Below are 18,346 nucleotides of genomic sequence, written 5' to 3' on the forward strand. Positions count from 1 at the left end.
AGTATTAGTGAAGAAAGAATTTAGCATAAGATTACAAAACTATAAATAAATATACCTTTTAGTCTTCAGTCTTTGTGAGCACTTTTCAAAATTCATTTGTTTAATTCATTCTATTATTTTCTTGGTAAAATTTGCTTGTATTTATTTTGGGTTTAATGGTATAGTTTTCCATTAGGCCTACAAGAACTGAGACTTGGGTTTAATGCTTGCAAATCAACTTTATTTAAAAAATGTTTTATCTGGGCTGGGAGTAGAGCACTTGCTTAGAATATATGAGGCCTTGGGTTCTATCACCAGCACCACAAAAAAAAAAAAATAATAATAATAATCTTGAACATAGCTTCCTATAAGATTACTCTGAGATACCGGCATGTCAGCATATCATACATATTATTTATGTATTTTTTCTCATGTACATAGTAACTTTCTTTTTATTACTCAACATTATTATCTTCAATAATATTTCCATTAATGTAATGTGAGCTTAAGAATACACAGGGAACTATGAAAATCACAATCTACAGGCTTCTTCAAAAACAGGTATTCACAATTTAAAAACAGTTTAATTTAGACTCTGTATTTGGTTATTCCTTAGTAGCATATATTAAATTAGTATATCAATGCCTTAAATAATATTCTAGGTTGATTTGGAAATGTATAAATCAGAACATAATTAAATTTGAAGAGGGTTAAAAAGAGATCAAGAGAAAAGTCAAGGTATCCACTGGCCTCATGTAGTATTTCAAAGTACACATTTTGAAAAGTGGATATAAAAATCTAGATTTGAAACCAAAAACACTACAACATAATATTGAACTTTTTGAAGTCCATATTCTCACCTCACAATTTCCTCTGGGTAACAACTGTTAATACTGTTGATATATTCTTGAAGGAGAGAACCAGGTTCTGCTTTTATCTCTTGAACCTTTTTTAGTCCACCACTTGTTACAAAAAGTCTTCGAGCTTTGCTATCATGTGGTAGCACCTTGAAAGTAAACAAATAAAAATGTCAGCTCTTCTTTTCCAAGTTAGATCATTGCTACCAAAAAAGCAATAAAGTATCCAAAAAATGTAGAAGAAAATGTACACCCGATATATTTATAGCATTGTAAGCCAAAATTTGCTGATGATTGGAAGTGAAATGCACTCCTTCTAGAAGTGCATTAACTTTTTATGTTGTGGAGATGGAAGAAAGGCAATGAATATGAGCAAAAACATTGGTGTTCTACTCGTAAACATAAAACATAAAGTTTACACTCATTTGGGGTGTCTCCACTACCTATGAAATTGAAGGCAAGCTCCTTAACAAAGCAGGAAAGGTCTTCTGGGGCCCAACTCCTATACTCCTCTCTAGCTTCCTTACCCACCAATCTCCACCCTAAATTTTGCTTCAGTAACATCAAAGTGTGAATGCTGTGTTATTTCTTGCCTTTGCCCATGCTGCATCCTCCCCCTAGAATACCTTTCACACTCCACAAGCCTCCCGTTTTGCCTGATTAACTCTGACTCATAGTTTTAAGATTTTGCTTGAGTATTATTCCTTTAAGAAGCCTCTAAGAAAATTAAAAATTCTGCCTGAAGCAAATGTACACATCTGCAAAGTATATGATACTTGCCCTTAATTAATTGTTTAACTTCCATGAATCTCACTGATTTTTATTTACTGATTTTGAACTCTTAGCATAGTGTTCATTTTCATAGCAAGTTCAAAGTGTTCATTTTCATAGCAAGTTCAATAAAACTACAATATATTCTTGCTCGTTAGACTAAAAAATTAAACTACAAAATGACTTTCAGAAACAATGTCAACTATTCATTTTCAAGAGTTGATGACTCTTGTCTATAGATGATCCACTCAGCACCTTACCCTTAGATAAGGTAGATGACCAAATCGGCTAGTGAATTTCTTACTTAGCACCCAACAGTACACAAAAATGAAGAAATGAATTTTTCCCCATGCAGTACTTTATAGTCTTTTCTCTACATTAGTTGGTTAGTGGGTTTTTCAAAGGGAATATGCCATTTTATCTCCCACATCCCATATAACTAAGAGGGAAAAAAATGTTTCATTATTTTCTTGAAAGGAAAAACAGAGCATAGGGGTCTGATGCACAGAACTGTATCCTGAGGTAGCTTCAGAGATAACCTCTGCTTTCCAGTAGCTGTGGCACTTGAGGGGATCTTGGAGAGACTCGAGAACTAAGGGCTGTTAGTAAAATCTACCTTTTATATGAGTATCTAAAATGTAGAATGTACTTAAAAGTTAGAATATACACTTTTTGTTCATTATTTGTAGAAATATGCTATACAACAGTAGTACTGCATTTATGTAGCATTAAAACTATTAAAATGAACTTGCCCTCTTCCCTAATTTAAAAAGTGATTTAATTAGCCATAATCAATCTCATTTAATCTTTACATTGATCATATGAAATAAAAACCACTATTCTTCTCACTTTACAGGTAGTCAAATTAAGATTTAGAGAGGTCAAGACTTTAGTAAAGAATTAGTGCTATTAAGTAGCACACATACATACTTCAGTGCCTGAGCCTGTATGCATAAGCACTGTGGTATATACCTTGCTGACCTCATTTTCTTAAGTCAAACATATGAAGATAATTGAACTTATTTTTGATGGCTTAGGTCGCCATCCTGACGCCGATGACTGTGTTATACTGCTCTTCTCTTCTATACCTGACTATCAGTAGTCAACTCTGCCAGCCGTGCCCACTTCTAGCAGCTTGACCTTTCTCCCTTACTACCACTTACTATCGCTTAATCTGCAATGATCTTAGAAATGTGACAGCTACATTTGTTAAAACTGTTCATAAAAAAAAAAGTCAGTAGGTTCCAAATGACTGTCTGAGAGCATCTGTAGTAAAGTGCATGGACTTCGTGAAAAATATTTCAGTGGCTCAGAGACATCTTTCTTTTTCTTTATAAGATCTTTGCCATGTTCCCAGGTGAATGAAACTAAAAGACATTGGGAAAAACTACTAAAAGTTACTTATCAATATATATTATCTGTATTACAAAGTGTTTATGTGTTGACATACCACTTACTTCCTGAGAATACTTAAAATGACAGTATAGAAACTGAGAAAAGAGTGGGAAAGAAGGAAGTGTTTTATTTATATGTGGACGTTACTAGCCTGTATTATCCGTGTAAATACAGAGAGTTAAGTAGTAAACCCCAGACCCGATCTTAAAGAAGAAAACAACAACAACAAAAAAGTCAACAAATCATTTTTATTTTCTTACTCTAATTCTTAAAGGCTAAAAGAGCAATTCTTACCTTACTGAACTGTCCAACCACATGCTTCAGAATATTGGGAGGAGCATCGTACAGAAATGGTTCAAGGGCTGGTAGGTAGGTGCATTTTTGTAGGATACTTTTAATGGCTTTTTTGCTCTATTGAAATACAAAGGAAAATGCATATGAAATTGAGTAATCAATGAAAGTTTCACAAAAATTCATGTCATAAATTCCTGGAATTTGAAAATGAAATCAATTTCCCGGTCTAACCTGCAGTTGCTTCATTATTAAAAATAACTGGCTGACAAACTCCTATTTTTGATTGGTTTTACTATAGAATACCCTGACAGCTGTCTTTCTGTTAAACCTTAAAATATATAATATTTATAGAGTTTTTAAAATATCTATCAGGAAATTAAAATTATGAAGCATAAAATTATAGACTATAAATTAATATGTGTTTATTATTAGTGTAACATTTGTATATATGAAACTATGATAACTAATACATCCTATTTCTCCCAATCAATAAATATGAGAAAACAATGTGGTTTATTGTAGAATGACATTATCAGACATTGTGTATTCTCCAAAAGATTCCTTGGTTTATACATATGTATTTAGAAATATCTACTGTGTGTATTACTCAATGCATATCTGCAGAAATGTGGCTATGGGTTATGGGAAGAAATTTCTTCATCCTTTATAGAAGCAAAACAGATAGGATCTATTCAGCTGTCAAGAAAAACTCATCTCAACAATAGGAAGTGGATCACCTACAAACAAAAGATCAGGTACCACATGGTACTCCCCACACACACCCAGAATTCTTCCATATTTCTTCTTTCCTCTTTTTTTTTTTTTTTTTGGCACCTGGGATTAAACTCAGGGACATTTGGTCACTGAGCCACATCCCCAGCCCTATTGTGTATTTTATTTAGAGACATGGTCTCACCAAGTTGCTTAGCACCTCACCACTGCTAAGGCTGGCTTTGAACTAGTGATCCTCCTGCCTCATCCTCCCAAGTTGCTGGGGTTACAGGTGTGTGCCACCACACCTGGCTCTTCCATAAATCAAAGTGACACCACATAGTGCTGCTCCCTGCCATAGCATTGCTGAAGGAAAGTCCTGATGTGACTATATCACATCACTGCAGCCAGCTCTGAAGCCATGGCTGGTTGTGAGTTTGTTTCCTTGTATTACAGCCTGTCCCTTTCATTTTGGAAAGTTTCACAATTGTGTGTATCTATAGGTATTTTCCACTGGAATTCCACATCTGCTTGTATATGGTTTTGTGCTTCAGTGCATCCATACAGATTTGCTCTGTTTAAACATTCTCTCTCTGAGGGCTTAGTCAACCTGGTCTTCTGGGATTGTGATCTTGTTACTGAATGTTTAGCAATGCTCTTCAAATGCAGGAAAATTTTAATCTTCACATTACTTTATAACTGTTAATGGATTCAGCAAAAACATTCAATCTATTTGTGCTACCAGTAAAGGATCTCTTGAATTTAAGATTTCTCAGAAACCCAAATAAAGTAGTCTTGTATAACCTCTTATCTTTTAACACATTTGTCTTCAAACATTGTTTTATAAATTAGATTAAATAAAGGAAGGAATGTAAGAAATGCAGCCCCCTCTTTACCTCTAGTATAAGTTAGAATTGAACTCTCAGTTCCCAATATACCTGGTTATACTGTTTCTTTGTGACCATCTTAAAATGAGGCAAGCACTCTACCAACTGAGCTATATCCCCAGCCCGCCCTCCTCTAATTCTAATAGTTCCAAATTGACGATGTACTGTGGAATTATTAATCAAGAACTCTTGAAAAGAGTCTAATGACACTAGAAATTCACTGAACATTACTATCCTTCATCTGGAAGAAATAAACTCAACTTATAGCTATATTGTTACAGGTTGGAATGTATGTCATGATTTATAATCAGCTATTTATTCAACATGAAAGAAATATCAGTTAATTAAGATTTTGTTTACATGTCTATTTCTGAGTTTAAGATCTTTAACTTTACCAAGATACAATTTATATATAATAAATTCACTGGTTTTTAAATACACAATTCAATGAACTTTATAAATCTACAGAATCATGTGACCATCTCCACAATCTAATTTTAGAACATTTCATCATCCCAAAAAGAGTCTTAGGCCCATTTGTAGTCATTCCTCATTCCCACCTCCACTTAGCCCCACCATCTTCAGGCAGCTACTAATCTACTTTCTGTCTATATAAATTTGGCTGTCTGGACAATTCATAATAATTAAATCATGCAATGTGTAAACTTTTGTGCTTGGAATAGTTCACCATGTAGAATGTTTGTGAATTTCTATCTATGTTGTAGCATGTATCAGTACTTTGTTCTTTTTCATCATCAAATAGGATTCTATTATATGGATTTATGACATTTTGGTCATCTATTCACTAGTTGATGGACATGTGGGCTATATCAACTTTTGGCTATCATGATAATGATGCTATAAAAATTTATATGCAAGTCTTTATGTATACAAGTGTTTTCAGTTCTCTTGGGTAGATATCTAAGATAGAACTTGTTGGGTAATGGTGATATCTTTATGTTTAATATTTTGGAAAACTACTAAACTGTTTTTCAGTATAACCACAACATTTTATATTCCTACTAGCAATGTAAGAGGGTTCAAGTTTCTCCACATGGCAGTCAATACTTATTGTTGTCTGGGAAAAAGTGTAAATAGATATTTCTGCAAAGAAAACATACAAATGGCCAAGAAGTATATGAAAAGATTTTCAGCATCATTAAACATTAAGTAAACACAAATCAAACTGCAATGCAATACCAAACCACACCCACTTAGGAAGGCTATAATCAAAAATAAGGATAATAAGAGCTACCAGGAATATGGAAAAATTGGAATCCTCTTATATTTGTGGTAGGAATATAAAATGGTATGGTTACATTGGAAGAGTTTGGCAGTTCCTCAAAATATTGAAGTTACCCAAGACCCAAGAGGTATATACCCAAGAGAAATGAAAACACATCCACACAAAAACTTGTACAATAATATTCATAGCAGCCTAATTCATAATAGTCAAATAGTAGAAATAATCCAATGCCCATCAATGGGTGAATGGATAAACAAAATATGGTACATTAATGCAATGGAATATTACTTGAAAATAAAAAGGAAAATACTAATATATGCTATAATGGAGGAATCTTAAAACTCACACTACATAGTAAAAAACTTAGACACAAAAGGCCACATATGCTGTATGATTCCATAATGTCCAGATTACAAAAATCCACAGATACCAAAAGTAAATTTTAATGGTTGCCTGGGCCTATGCAGAGGGAATGTGGAGTGAGTGGTAAGGGCACAACATTTCTTTGGTGTGGAATAAAAATGTTCTAAAATTAGTTTATGGTGATGGTTTCACAATCTTGTAAGTAAACTATAAATCACTGTAGTATATATAAATCTAATTGGGTAAATTGTATGATATGCAAATTATATCTCAACAAAGCTGCTAAAAAATGTAAAGTGGGCCTGGGGTACAGAGTTCAGTGGTGGAGTAGCTTGCCTTGCTTGCTGGAGCCCTGGATTAAATCCCCAATACCATGCAAAAAATTAAAAAGTGAGGATGGAATAACCACGAACACAAAAACACAATAGCTACATTAAATATATTAGAAATAATTTTATAACTAAATACAATAAACTGATTCAAATGCCGCAAGCTAAAAATGGAACATTTCAATGATGCCTCTAAATTAAAACAAATGAAAATGAAAATGCCTAAATGTTTTCACAATAAATACAGATCAGTTTATTAGATCAAAGATTTTTGTTTTGTTTTGTATTGCTTTGATTAAGGTATTTGGAATAACATAAGAGCAGGCAAATAATAAGGCTAAGTGACAACATGAGAGAAATTCTATGAGGCTGCTCATTGGTTCTGCTGGACTGGAACCAATTAGAGAATGCTTACAGAAGCTGACATGCCTTTGGGACAAAATGAACTTCAACATGGCCTTGTAATTTGAAAGCTGCCACAGATTAACAAATGAGAAATGCCACTAGAGAGTTCCTGGTGTTCTTGGATACACTTTTCCCTAGTGGGAGAGGGTCAAATCAAACAGGCTTGAATGGACTTCATTCTTAAGCCACTAAAACAACAACTGGTACAATTCAAGAGAACTTGGGAAAGAAAAAGGAATGATTAAGTCCCTACAATAAGAAAATATTCAGATGGACTTCAAGTCTTGGGAAGATTGCTAACAGGATAATGCCTTATAAAGATCCACTTTTTGGGAGCTCATAACCCACTTGAATCAAAGTGTGAAATATGATCTATCAAGAACTATGTAATGTTTTGAACAGCCAACAATAAAAAATTTAAAAAAAAAAAAGATCCACTTTTTAATTTAGTACCCAGTGTATTTCCTGAAAGTAAATTCTGTGTCACATAAAAGCAGAAGGAACTGTAGTATTAAGTTAACCTATTAAAGCCACCTACAATAAACTAAAACATGATAAAGGTTATCTTGCTTTAAAAAGTGAAGTTTTCCAATTTATTTTATTCCAGTGATATTTACATAATAATCTTTAAAAACCAAGCTATATAAACTTAGGTAGCACTATGTAATTTTTATATACTACTAAGTGACTATTTACAAGGGTTTCTCAAGCTATAATTACTATTAACTCCACCATTAATCATTCATGTTCTATTACATGTATTCTTTCATTTTATTTCCAAAACTTAAAACAAAAGTTGTTAAATGCAGGAATCTGAAAGAATAGAGATTATTTTTAAATATTAATAAATTATCTATTAATAATCTCTAAATTGAACACAATTACTATTACAGCCTAGGCCCAGTTTATGCCTGCAGAGGAGGCCAAGAGTCTTTGGATCACTGGAAATAAGGGAAGGGGAATGAGAAGTGAGGAGAACTGAGGAAAGAAAAGAAGTACAAGAAGTTGGGGAGGAGAGGAGAAAAAAGGAAAAATAATGATAATGGGTTAAGAAATATGAGGTTAAAAGAGGATGACATACATAGATTGAAATTATATATGTATACACATACCTGGACAAAGGTGTGTGGGTGTGTGCATAGACAAATCAAAACTGGAAATGGAGTTGTGGCTTCTTATCAGAAATTCAAAGAATCAGAGACCTGTTGAACTAGAATAGACCTTAGAGAACACAATCTTTTTCTCTCTGTCAAGCACTGCCAATATTGTCTCAATGTTGGGGTCATGTGAAGGAAGCTTTAAATCTATTAAATCACTGCTTTGATCTAAAAATTATCTTACAAATTGAAAAAAAAAATGTTAATCTTGGAAGTCAACTTCCTTCAGTGTATTTGTAGAGAAAAAATATTCAAACATCACCAAGTGAACATAAATTCACTTTTGTAAAATTTATAAGTCAAATAACTGACTCATTATATATAACTCTGAGTCCCTAACCTAGGTAGTTTAAGTTATTTTCCTGCCTCATTATACCAACTAAAGTTATGTTTTAGTAAATGTGTTTTCCTATTTGTTAATTTATTTTGGGTTTTTTGTTTGTTTGTTTGTTTTTTGTTTGGTACCAGGGATTGATCTCAGGGGTACTCAACCACTGAGCCACATCCCCAGCTCTATTTTTTGTATTTTATTTAGAGATGGGGTCTCACTGAATTGTTTAGCACCTTAAAGTTGATGAGGCTGGCTTTGAACTCGTGATCCTCCTGTTTCAGCCTCCTGAGCTACTGGGATTACAGTTGTACACCACCGTGCCTGGCATTTAATCTACTGTTTTAACTAAAATTTAAATGTTTGCCAAGCTTCATCCCTAGCCCCTTAATTTTATTTTAAATTGTCTTTTCTATGAGCTTTCCTCAATCCAAGTCAATTCCACAAGCTGCTTTCAAAAAGTTACCTATTTTAACTGGGCAAGTAGCTCAGTGATAGAGTATTTACCTTGGATGTATAAGGTTCTGGGTTTAATCCCTAGTAACATACACACACAGGTTACGTGTTTTCCTAAGAGGAAGTACACTGGAAAATATTTTTTCTTTGACAGTATAAAATTATTAAACAATCCATCCTACTTTATATTCAAGTTTTGTATATCACTTTAGTAGCTAGTAATATTTTTTTATTAAACTTGCCTATTTAAAAATGATTAAATGAGAAGTGGTACACCCCTTATAATCCCAGTGACTTGGGAGGCAAAGGCAGGAGGAGTGCAAGTTCAAGGCCAGTCTTAGCAACTTAGTGAGGCCCTAAACAATTTAGGGAGAACCTGTCTCAAAATAAAAAAATAAAAAGGGCTGGAAATGTAGCTTAGTGGTAAAGCACACCTGAGTTCAATCCCTAGTGCCAAAATAAACAAAGCAAAAATAAAAATGATTTGGTGAATTTTGTGGATTTTTTTAAAGGAACAAATAGACAAGACATGTAATTTAAAAATCAGGTAGACTTGAAGTTAAGAGAGGTAAAATATATAACTTCAGGGACACTTTCCAATTAGTTGCCTTACACCCTTGAAAAGCACCTTAAAGTATTTTGGACTAAATTTTTTTAATGTAAAATGGACCAAAGAACTTTCCAGCAAATTCCAACTCAAAAATCCTATTATTCTTTAATTCCTATTTTATAGGAAAAGTGAACAGGAATGTAGAAGGCAATAACCAGCCACTCATTTTATAACTTTAGACCCAGATTTCTTTAAATATATAACTGATTTACAGAGACAAGGGTAACCTATTTCTAAAAAAAGAGAAACCTCAATTCTTCTGATAATTTGTGTATCTTTCTTTCTTTCTTTTAATGAGACAGGGTCTTACTAAGTTACATAGGCTATCCTTGAATTTGCTATCCTTCTGCTTCAGCCTCCAGAGTCATGTGAGCCACCATGCTCAGCTAAATTTGTATTTCTTGGCTCATAAAAGCAATATTTTCCATAAGGAAAATTAAAATTATGGATTTTTTAATGAGTTAAAAATCTAACAAATAGTCATATAACCCTTCAGAATAAAGCACTTACTTTCACTTGTAGATCCTCAGAACTCTCGGGTGACATGTACAAAGAAAGAAGAACTGGCAAAGTATTTGTGACGGCGACAGCCCGTGCATGTTCGGGAGTGTGTCTCCCAATCTGTCCTAAGGCCCAAGCAGCAGCAGCCTTAATATGATCTTCTGGTTCTTCTGACAGGCAGACTGACAACTGGGGTACACCCTGCAGCGGTGATCAAAAGAGCAAGTGTTATAAATCTAGAGCAGGATTAAAGAGTCTTCTGTGTCTTTCAAACATTAGAAGAAATCATTTCAGCCTTGATCCTTTTTTTCCTAAATGGTTCAATAAATGAGCACATCACAGGGGCTGTCATTTCTTAAGTCAATAAAATCACTAGAACTAAATTACCTTAATTATCTGTAACAATCCAACTTAACTACGAATATCTCTACTAGCTTTTACCCCCCAAATAGAGGGACATTTAACCAAACAACAGATGTCACAGACTAGGCAAAACCAGATTCCACTGTGACAAATTAAAAATGTTTAGGATCTTAAAATGTTTTATTTTCCTTTGTTTAAAAAAATAGTTAATTTAGAATCTTTAAAAAAAGTATATTCTTGCCAAGTAACATACATCTGAGAACAGAATAAATACTACAGACTTAAAATGAAATGTCTAAGAAACCTAACTAAATACCTTTAAATGAAATATATCCACTAATATATTTCCTGAAATAGTATATAAACAATTTTCCATTAATTTTGGTCAACTTTTAAGTTATAGTTTTGCTGATTTTAACATGACTGAATGTCAAAGTAGAAATGATTATTTTTGTCACAGAGATAGCATATGCTCACAGTTTACTCTTAGGCTTCAATTTCATCTAAATAATAAAGATACAATTAACTAAAGAGCCACATCACAGTCCATATAACCAAGAAAAAAATCAAATAACCCCAATCAAATTCTAATTCACAGATTCTGCACAGGGATAATTTTCTAACTAATTTGAGACTATAGTAATCACCTCAAATTTAGTACCACAAAAAAACAGTATTCACATGGTCATCACCATAGAGAAGGCCCAAATCATCATACGTACTTTTTTCTCTTCCATCTTTTAACTCGGTTATTAAGACCAGTTTCCCAAAGAGAACTGCCATATTTCTTCATTTGCTCTTTCCTACAACTAAAAATGCATGTCTGCCAATACAAAAGGTCAGACCTGTCTTCAGAGTGAAGTGACTGCAGAAAGCCTGTCCTTCTGTGATAGAAGGAGACTGAAGATTCAGGAGAAAAGCAGCCGGGCCTCCACCTGACCCCCAAGCTCTGCCTTATTGGCCTCGACTGTTATGAATAACAAGTGAGATAAGGAGCATGAATGTGCTTCAAAAAATTATAAAGCGTTATTTAAATGTAGGGCGTTATTAATAGTCCCTGAAGAGCTACACGGGAAAAGACGAGAAAGCTGCACTACTTTAGGGTGGTGCGCCTCTGCTGCCGCCACCTTGATCTTAACTAACTGAAAAACAAAACCAGGTGGGAAAGGCCAGCAGCAGCCCTAGACCAAAGGGGAGAGCCTCCCGGGCAGCTAGCAGGAGCAGGGAGGCAGCACAGGCAGCTGCTGCGGCCTTCATCCTTCCTCCTACGCGGGAGCTTTCTGACTTTCCACAAAAGAACGGAGGATCAAAAACAACCCCAGTAACATTCTTACTGTGACTCTTCCGAAAGCACCACTACTACTCTAGTCTCCGTCACAGCCTGTGGTAATAGAAGAACAAAAGAAAAAGAACAGGATGAAAGGGAGTGATGCAAAGAATCATCGTGGAATAGGTAGAAAATAAAGATTTGAGACTTCTTTTTATTCTGAGGATTAGCAAGGGATAAAAAAAAAAAAAATCCGCATTTCTGTTTAACATACAGCAGCAGGTTTTCTACGCTGATAAGAAACCCACACCCTAAAGGGTCGCCACACACACTTTAAGCACACAGAGCCTTTGAAGCGTTCTTCAGATCAATATTTATTCATCAACATATTTCGTGAGCACCTACTATGTACCAGGGCTGCACCTATGATGGGTTCATAGAAAGTTGTAAACCGAGATAAGGCAAAATCCCTAGGAAACAAAGAGCACTGATGTCTGACCTGTGCTGTGATGGCCTAGTTTGAGAAATGAGTTTATGAAAGTTGAGTGAAAATGAATTTAAAAAGGTGTCCTAGCCATTGCCATCTCCTTCCAAATGACAGGAAAGGGAGGAAGAGATGTGTAGACCTCAGAACAGTGAAAATGACTACTTGTCATATAATTTATATTAGTTTTTAACCAAGTTATGCTTTACATGTTTGTAAATATGCACGATTCTGTAAGATACTATTTTCTGTATTTAAATATTACAATAATAATACTCAGACAGTGGATATGAAACTCTGAGTAAAAGTTTAAATTTCCTGTGACCCAAATCTTTCATCAAGGATTGCTTTAGGAAATGTAAGCACTGAAAAACACATTGAAACAACTGAAAATTTTTTCAGGTAATTCTTTTGCTGTGATCAGTTATATTTTATATTCTGTGGAAGAGTCTCAATCTGTATAGTTCTGTCTTAGAATATCTTACTGTAATAACTAGGAGAAATGAAGAACGAACCAACCTTGGAAATGATCACTGCCATTGCTAGATTTTCAGAATGAGCTGCCACGTAACCGAGCATCATGATGCCAGGCAGCCTTATATTTCCCTTGCAGGACCCAACACAATCAATCACAGCAGCTACACCTCCTGAGTTAACTATCAGCTGTGCAAGCTGGAAAAAAAGAACAAGAGCTAGACAATCGGGGCTGGAAAGCATACAATCATCTTTAAATATTAGTGTAGCCACACTTTATTTAGAACCTAAAACAACTAGTAAAACTGAAATATCATTTAGAGAAACTAAGGTATTTAGTAAAGAAATACACAAATATAATAGCCCTGCTAATTCAAACACACAAATATACTCACTGTGAGAGTCTTTACTCCTCGGTTTAATTTTTCATGCATCGATGGCACAACTTTTATCCCTATTATAATGGTTGTCAAAATTCCTCACCTAGACACTAAGCCTAGGGCTAGTTCATAACTAGCTAACTACTGAACCCCCAATCACAATGTGTGAGTATGAAGTAGATTAATCACTGAATGCTGAAAGACAATGTCAGTCTTGAAATATGCTAACCTAATTACCCCCCCCCCCACTTTGCTAACAATTATTAGGAGCTGCATGCTCTTCCATTTTTAAAAAATATCAACCAAATAAAGATGAAATAAGAAATGAGACTTTAATGTGTAATGAAATGAAATTTGATTAGTCAAAATATATACAGAAAAAAGATACAGCTTCAGAATCAACACAGCTTGCTTTGTCTCTAATTCTTTCACATCTAAGAACTCAGATCAGGAAATGATCATGTGAGAACAGCTGATAGAGTGGTCATGTTATATCAGTGGACCTTTGTGGTCTATCCCAACCTAGAGGTATACTATTCTGACTACTCCCAGCTGACATAAGATGATAAGGTGACAGTAGTCCACAGTCCCCACAATCAAGAAATGGGAAGCTGGAAATGATTAAAAACTGAAATTTTAACTCAAACTCCATTATTATGACCCAGTGGTTCTCAAATGGGGGCAATTCTGTCCCCTGGGGGACATTTTGTAACCTATAGAGACATTTTTGATTGTCACCGCTTGTGGGGAGGGGTGCTGCTGGCATCCAGTGGGCAGAGCCCATTCTACAATGTATAGCATAGCTCACCACAACAAAGAATCACCTAGTCCAAAGTGTCAATAGTGCTGAGCTGAAAAACCCTGACCTAACCAGATCCTGTGGCACAACCCTCGGGCCCATAAATAAACTGTTTCATTTGAAAACTAAAATTACATATTATTGTATCTTGAAGGTTTTTTTAAAAAACAAACTTTTTTTCACCTCTGGTGTATGTTTTGCAATCTCTCTAATTAAAGTAGAAGCATTTTTCTTCACATAGTCATCTTTGTCCTTCAGACAGGTAAGTACAACTGGAAAAATCTCTGCTTCAACAACCATTTCTGCCAGATCCACAGAATGTTTTGCAATCTGGCTGAGAGCTGAAAGGATTTGACGCTGTTAAACAAAAACAAATAACAAAAACATTACATAGAATTCCCCTAGTCCACTACAGAGTTCAGATGTAATTTAAATAGCTAAATATTCAAATTCCATTATAAAAAAGGAAAAAATTAAATAATATGACCTAAGGTTTCTGAATTTTGAGACTTTTACATCCTAGTCTTATATTCATTTTTTTAATTCCCTAATTTCTAAATTTGTTCTCTAATTTAAAAATTCTACCTATTATAGATTATAAAAGAATATGACTTTTTGATGAAGATAATTTCTTAAGTATAAATGGTAAATTTATGACACGTCATAATTTAGTACAAAAATGGTTAAGCAGAACTAACATTTTTGTTATGATTTGATACCTTTCAAAGAACTTTCTGTTATTAACATTAATAATTTAAAAATTTTATAGAGTATAAATATGAGAATACAAAAGTTAAAAATGGTGACTATTAATTCAAAATATGATTTTGGAAAGCTGCAAAGAATACTAACATAAATACGACCATTTTCAAAAGAAACTTGAATATTATGGTGGTGGGCTAGAAAACCTTTAGGTCCCATTCAACCCTGAGATTTGACTCTTTCTTTTAATGGTTAATGTTAACCTCAATGCTACTTCTAATTTTAAATATTGCGGCTAGTTTTCCCAATCACTTCTTTATTTTCTAATAATTCTTTTCATATATTAACAAACCATAGAATAATAAGTATATTCATGTCTGTTTTCAATGATAATTTACTAATTATTTTTAGCTGTAGAATATTAATCTGTGCACATTTCCTTTTTTCTTTTTTTAGATTGTTAGAACTCTGGTTTGTTTGTCTCTTGGCTTCTTTATAAATACCTTCAGTTTAGCATCAGGGCTGAGGATCATCTGGGCTAAGTGAGCAATCGCTCCTGCATCCACTACTGTCTGTGCTAACTCCGGAGAATGCTTTGAAATATCACTGAGGGTTGAAGCAGCAATCCTTTTCAAAGCAATTTCTGGCTCCTGGATACAGAGTACTAAAAGAGGAACAGCTCCTGCATCTACCACAGCTTGTGACAGTTCTGTGGGTCCAAGAAAAGTAATTAAGTGAGTATGGGTGACTGACCCTTGTGCAAGCCATTTTTCACCCTGACAGATACAGCAAAGAAAAAAGGGGAGGGTGGACTTCACTCTCTCGACATCTGCATTTCAAATCAGCCTTCCTGGTTTCATAAACCATGTGGACCAATCCTGAGCTGAAAAGAACACAGGTCAATAGATGGACCTCCATTTACATGAACACATTTGAGGTAGATTAGGCTGAAATGGCTTGTTATTCTTTTTTTTTTTTTTTTTTTAAGAGAGTAAGCAGATGTCAGCTGTTTAAGCTCTGACAATTCTGCACTTCTCAATAGGCAAGCATTTTATGCATGGTTTACAATAACAGAGAAAATTAAAGTACCAAAAATTTACCAACCACACTAATTAGGCAGTATTTTGTGCTATTTACGTGAGTAAACATTAACATGAATCTTGTGCCAATAATGTCGATTTTTAAATTCCTTTCATCTTGTAATACTTTTAAAAGATTTTTTAAACACTTTATACAAAATAAAAAGCTGTGTTTTCATTGTGCATTAAAAACACTTTCAAAAACGAGATTTACAACTGATCCACATACTTTTTAAAATATAAATGTTAAGATGAAATTATTCCTTTATCCAAACATTAACTATGTTACATACCAGAAATCAAGTAAATATCTTTTGAATACACATGTTGATTTACTTGTGTGTCCAAGGATAACAGCTATAAAAATAATACATATTTAATTATAAAGAATGGGAGACAGGCAGGCAGACCCATATAATATGTATATAAAGAATGTCTTTTGAGAAGCATAAAGCACCATACACAGTTACAGATTCTACTCTCATTGCATTCATGGTCTCTTACTGAATCACCTATACTCATTTCTATAAACTCTTCCTTTCAAATTATGCTTTTATTTCTCAGATTTGTAGTTCCCTAACCATAAATAAATGTCTTGTCAAGCTAAAATAGCTACTTGGCATATAAAGTCTTTCATTTGAAGAGAATGTAGTGCTTAATTTTTTAAAAGATTGGTACTATCATATTTTCAAAAAAAAAAAAAAAAAAAAGTTAGCAAATACAGGTTAGTGTCCAAAACTTGTTTTCCTTAAATTATCATAATGATTTCAATACTGAATAAGCAGTTCATTCATTATTTCATTAAACAGGTATTAATGAAAGGTTATTAGGTGCCAAGCTCATTCAACTCTGGGTGCCAACAATACACTTCTGCAAATTAACACTACATTCATTAGCAAATATGTTTCCATTTTTAAAATCCAGTGTGAAATATGGTATGCAGTGGGAAGTTCATATGTAATTTCAAGAACCAGAAAGAAGAGGAAAATGTTTTTTGTTTTGTTAAGAAGACAAGAGCAGAAAGACTGTTACAATCTTGTGTAACAGCTACGTAACAGGTTCCTCAGAAGTAATCTCTGGGATACCACTGCAATCAAGACAGCAGGCTAAACAGATGATCAATGTTTCCCTCCTGTACCTCACACACATACCCCCCACACAAGTGAAGGAATAAAATATAAAGTATATGTAATATCTAAATACAATACTCATATTTGCTGTTAATTTTTAACATGGTCCTTAAGAATTCAATTCAATCCAAATTATACAGATGCTGTATGGTAATATCAATTTTATATGTACCTATACTAGAATATAATGGGCTGAATATTTGTATCAAGAAAGTACAAAAATAATTCATCTACTCATATATTTTCATTTTTATACATAGTTTCTAGTAGTTGATACAAGAATATGCAATAAACCACAACTATTTAAAAGTGCTATTAATCAAATCTCAAGGTTCTTTTTAAACACATCTATTATCTTTATAATTTCCATGCCTTTGATCTTTTCCTTGAAGTGACTGCTAAATTGCCATATACCCCTTCTCCTGAATACTGTAATGCTAATAGTGAAGCAAACTGTTCTCCTAAATTGTTACCCAATTCCATCCTAAGCAATTTTCTGTTCTTTCCTGAGTAGTGATATTCAATGTGGGGAAGGCTAGGGATGGCCCTAGATGAAGATTTGCCATGAAGGTAATGAAGTTTCCAGGGTCCTAGATTGGTTTCAGCAATGTGTGTGTGTGTGTGTGTGTGTGTGTGTGTGTGTGTGTGTGTATGGTGCTGGGATTTGAACCCAAGGCTTTGTGCATGAAAGGCAACTGAGCTATATCCTGAGCTACCAACTGAGCTATATCCCCAGCCTGGTTTCAGCAATTTTGTATATACAATTTCCTATTCTTTACTTCTCCAAAGTTGGGATCTGCTGTTGAATGGTATACTTGTTCCTTTAAAATAATGTTATTCTGAGATAGTAGTGTGTGTGTGTGTGTGTGTGTGTGTGTGTATAGATAGATAGATAGATAGAAGCATGAAATTGGCCTAGGTCATATCACACTATGTGTTAGGTATACTACAGGCGATTTCATCTTGCCTCTATCACCACCTTTTGCCCTGTGGCACATCTTTTCCCTATTATTGCTTCCTCTGGCATTTCAGTACTAGTCACTATCGGTGTCTATCAAATAGCCTAGGGCATGGGCTTGTGAAGTCATCCTGGCCAATGGGACCTGAGTGGAAGTCAGCTGGAAGCATCTGCAAAAAGTTTTTTTTCCTTGTAATAAACTTGAGATTCACAGGAGAAAATACCGCCTCTTCTTTGTTGGACATGCTCATGTCATGCAAATGACATCTGGAACTCCTACATCCATCTTACAACTATAACAGAAGAAATCACCAATATGCTGAGAATGGCTGAGTACAAAAATGAAAAACATCTGGGTCCTCCACAACACCGTTCAGCTGCTCACCAACCTCACAACTGCCCTGAATCTGAACTTTGTGTC

The 18,346-nt window shown here is 34.3% G+C and overlaps 1 protein-coding gene across 4 annotated transcripts in view; it reads right to left on the reverse strand.

Annotated features, from left to right (window-relative positions):
* Spag6 (sperm associated antigen 6) overlaps positions 1-18,346 on the reverse strand; it is a 63,327-nt gene that overhangs the window by 4,749 nt on the left and 40,232 nt on the right. For 3 of the 4 annotated variants that reach the window (XM_071619702.1, XM_071619701.1, XM_027928583.3), the window contains 6 exons: positions 15,262-15,467; positions 14,240-14,413; positions 12,923-13,075; positions 10,299-10,490; positions 3,297-3,413; positions 840-985 (listed from right to left, as the gene is read on the reverse strand). In XM_071619702.1, coding sequence (XP_071475803.1) covers positions 840-985; positions 3,297-3,413; positions 10,299-10,490; positions 12,923-13,075; positions 14,240-14,413; positions 15,262-15,467 — 988 coding nt within the window. The remainder of the gene's footprint in view (positions 1-839; positions 986-3,296; positions 3,414-10,298; positions 10,491-12,922; positions 13,076-14,239; positions 14,414-15,261; positions 15,468-18,346) is intronic. The other variant, XM_071619703.1, reaches the window with a different exon arrangement.

Source organism: Marmota flaviventris, chromosome 12, assembly GCF_047511675.1.
Source record: "Marmota flaviventris isolate mMarFla1 chromosome 12, mMarFla1.hap1, whole genome shotgun sequence".
Classification (NCBI taxonomy): Eukaryota; Metazoa; Chordata; class Mammalia; order Rodentia; family Sciuridae; genus Marmota; species Marmota flaviventris.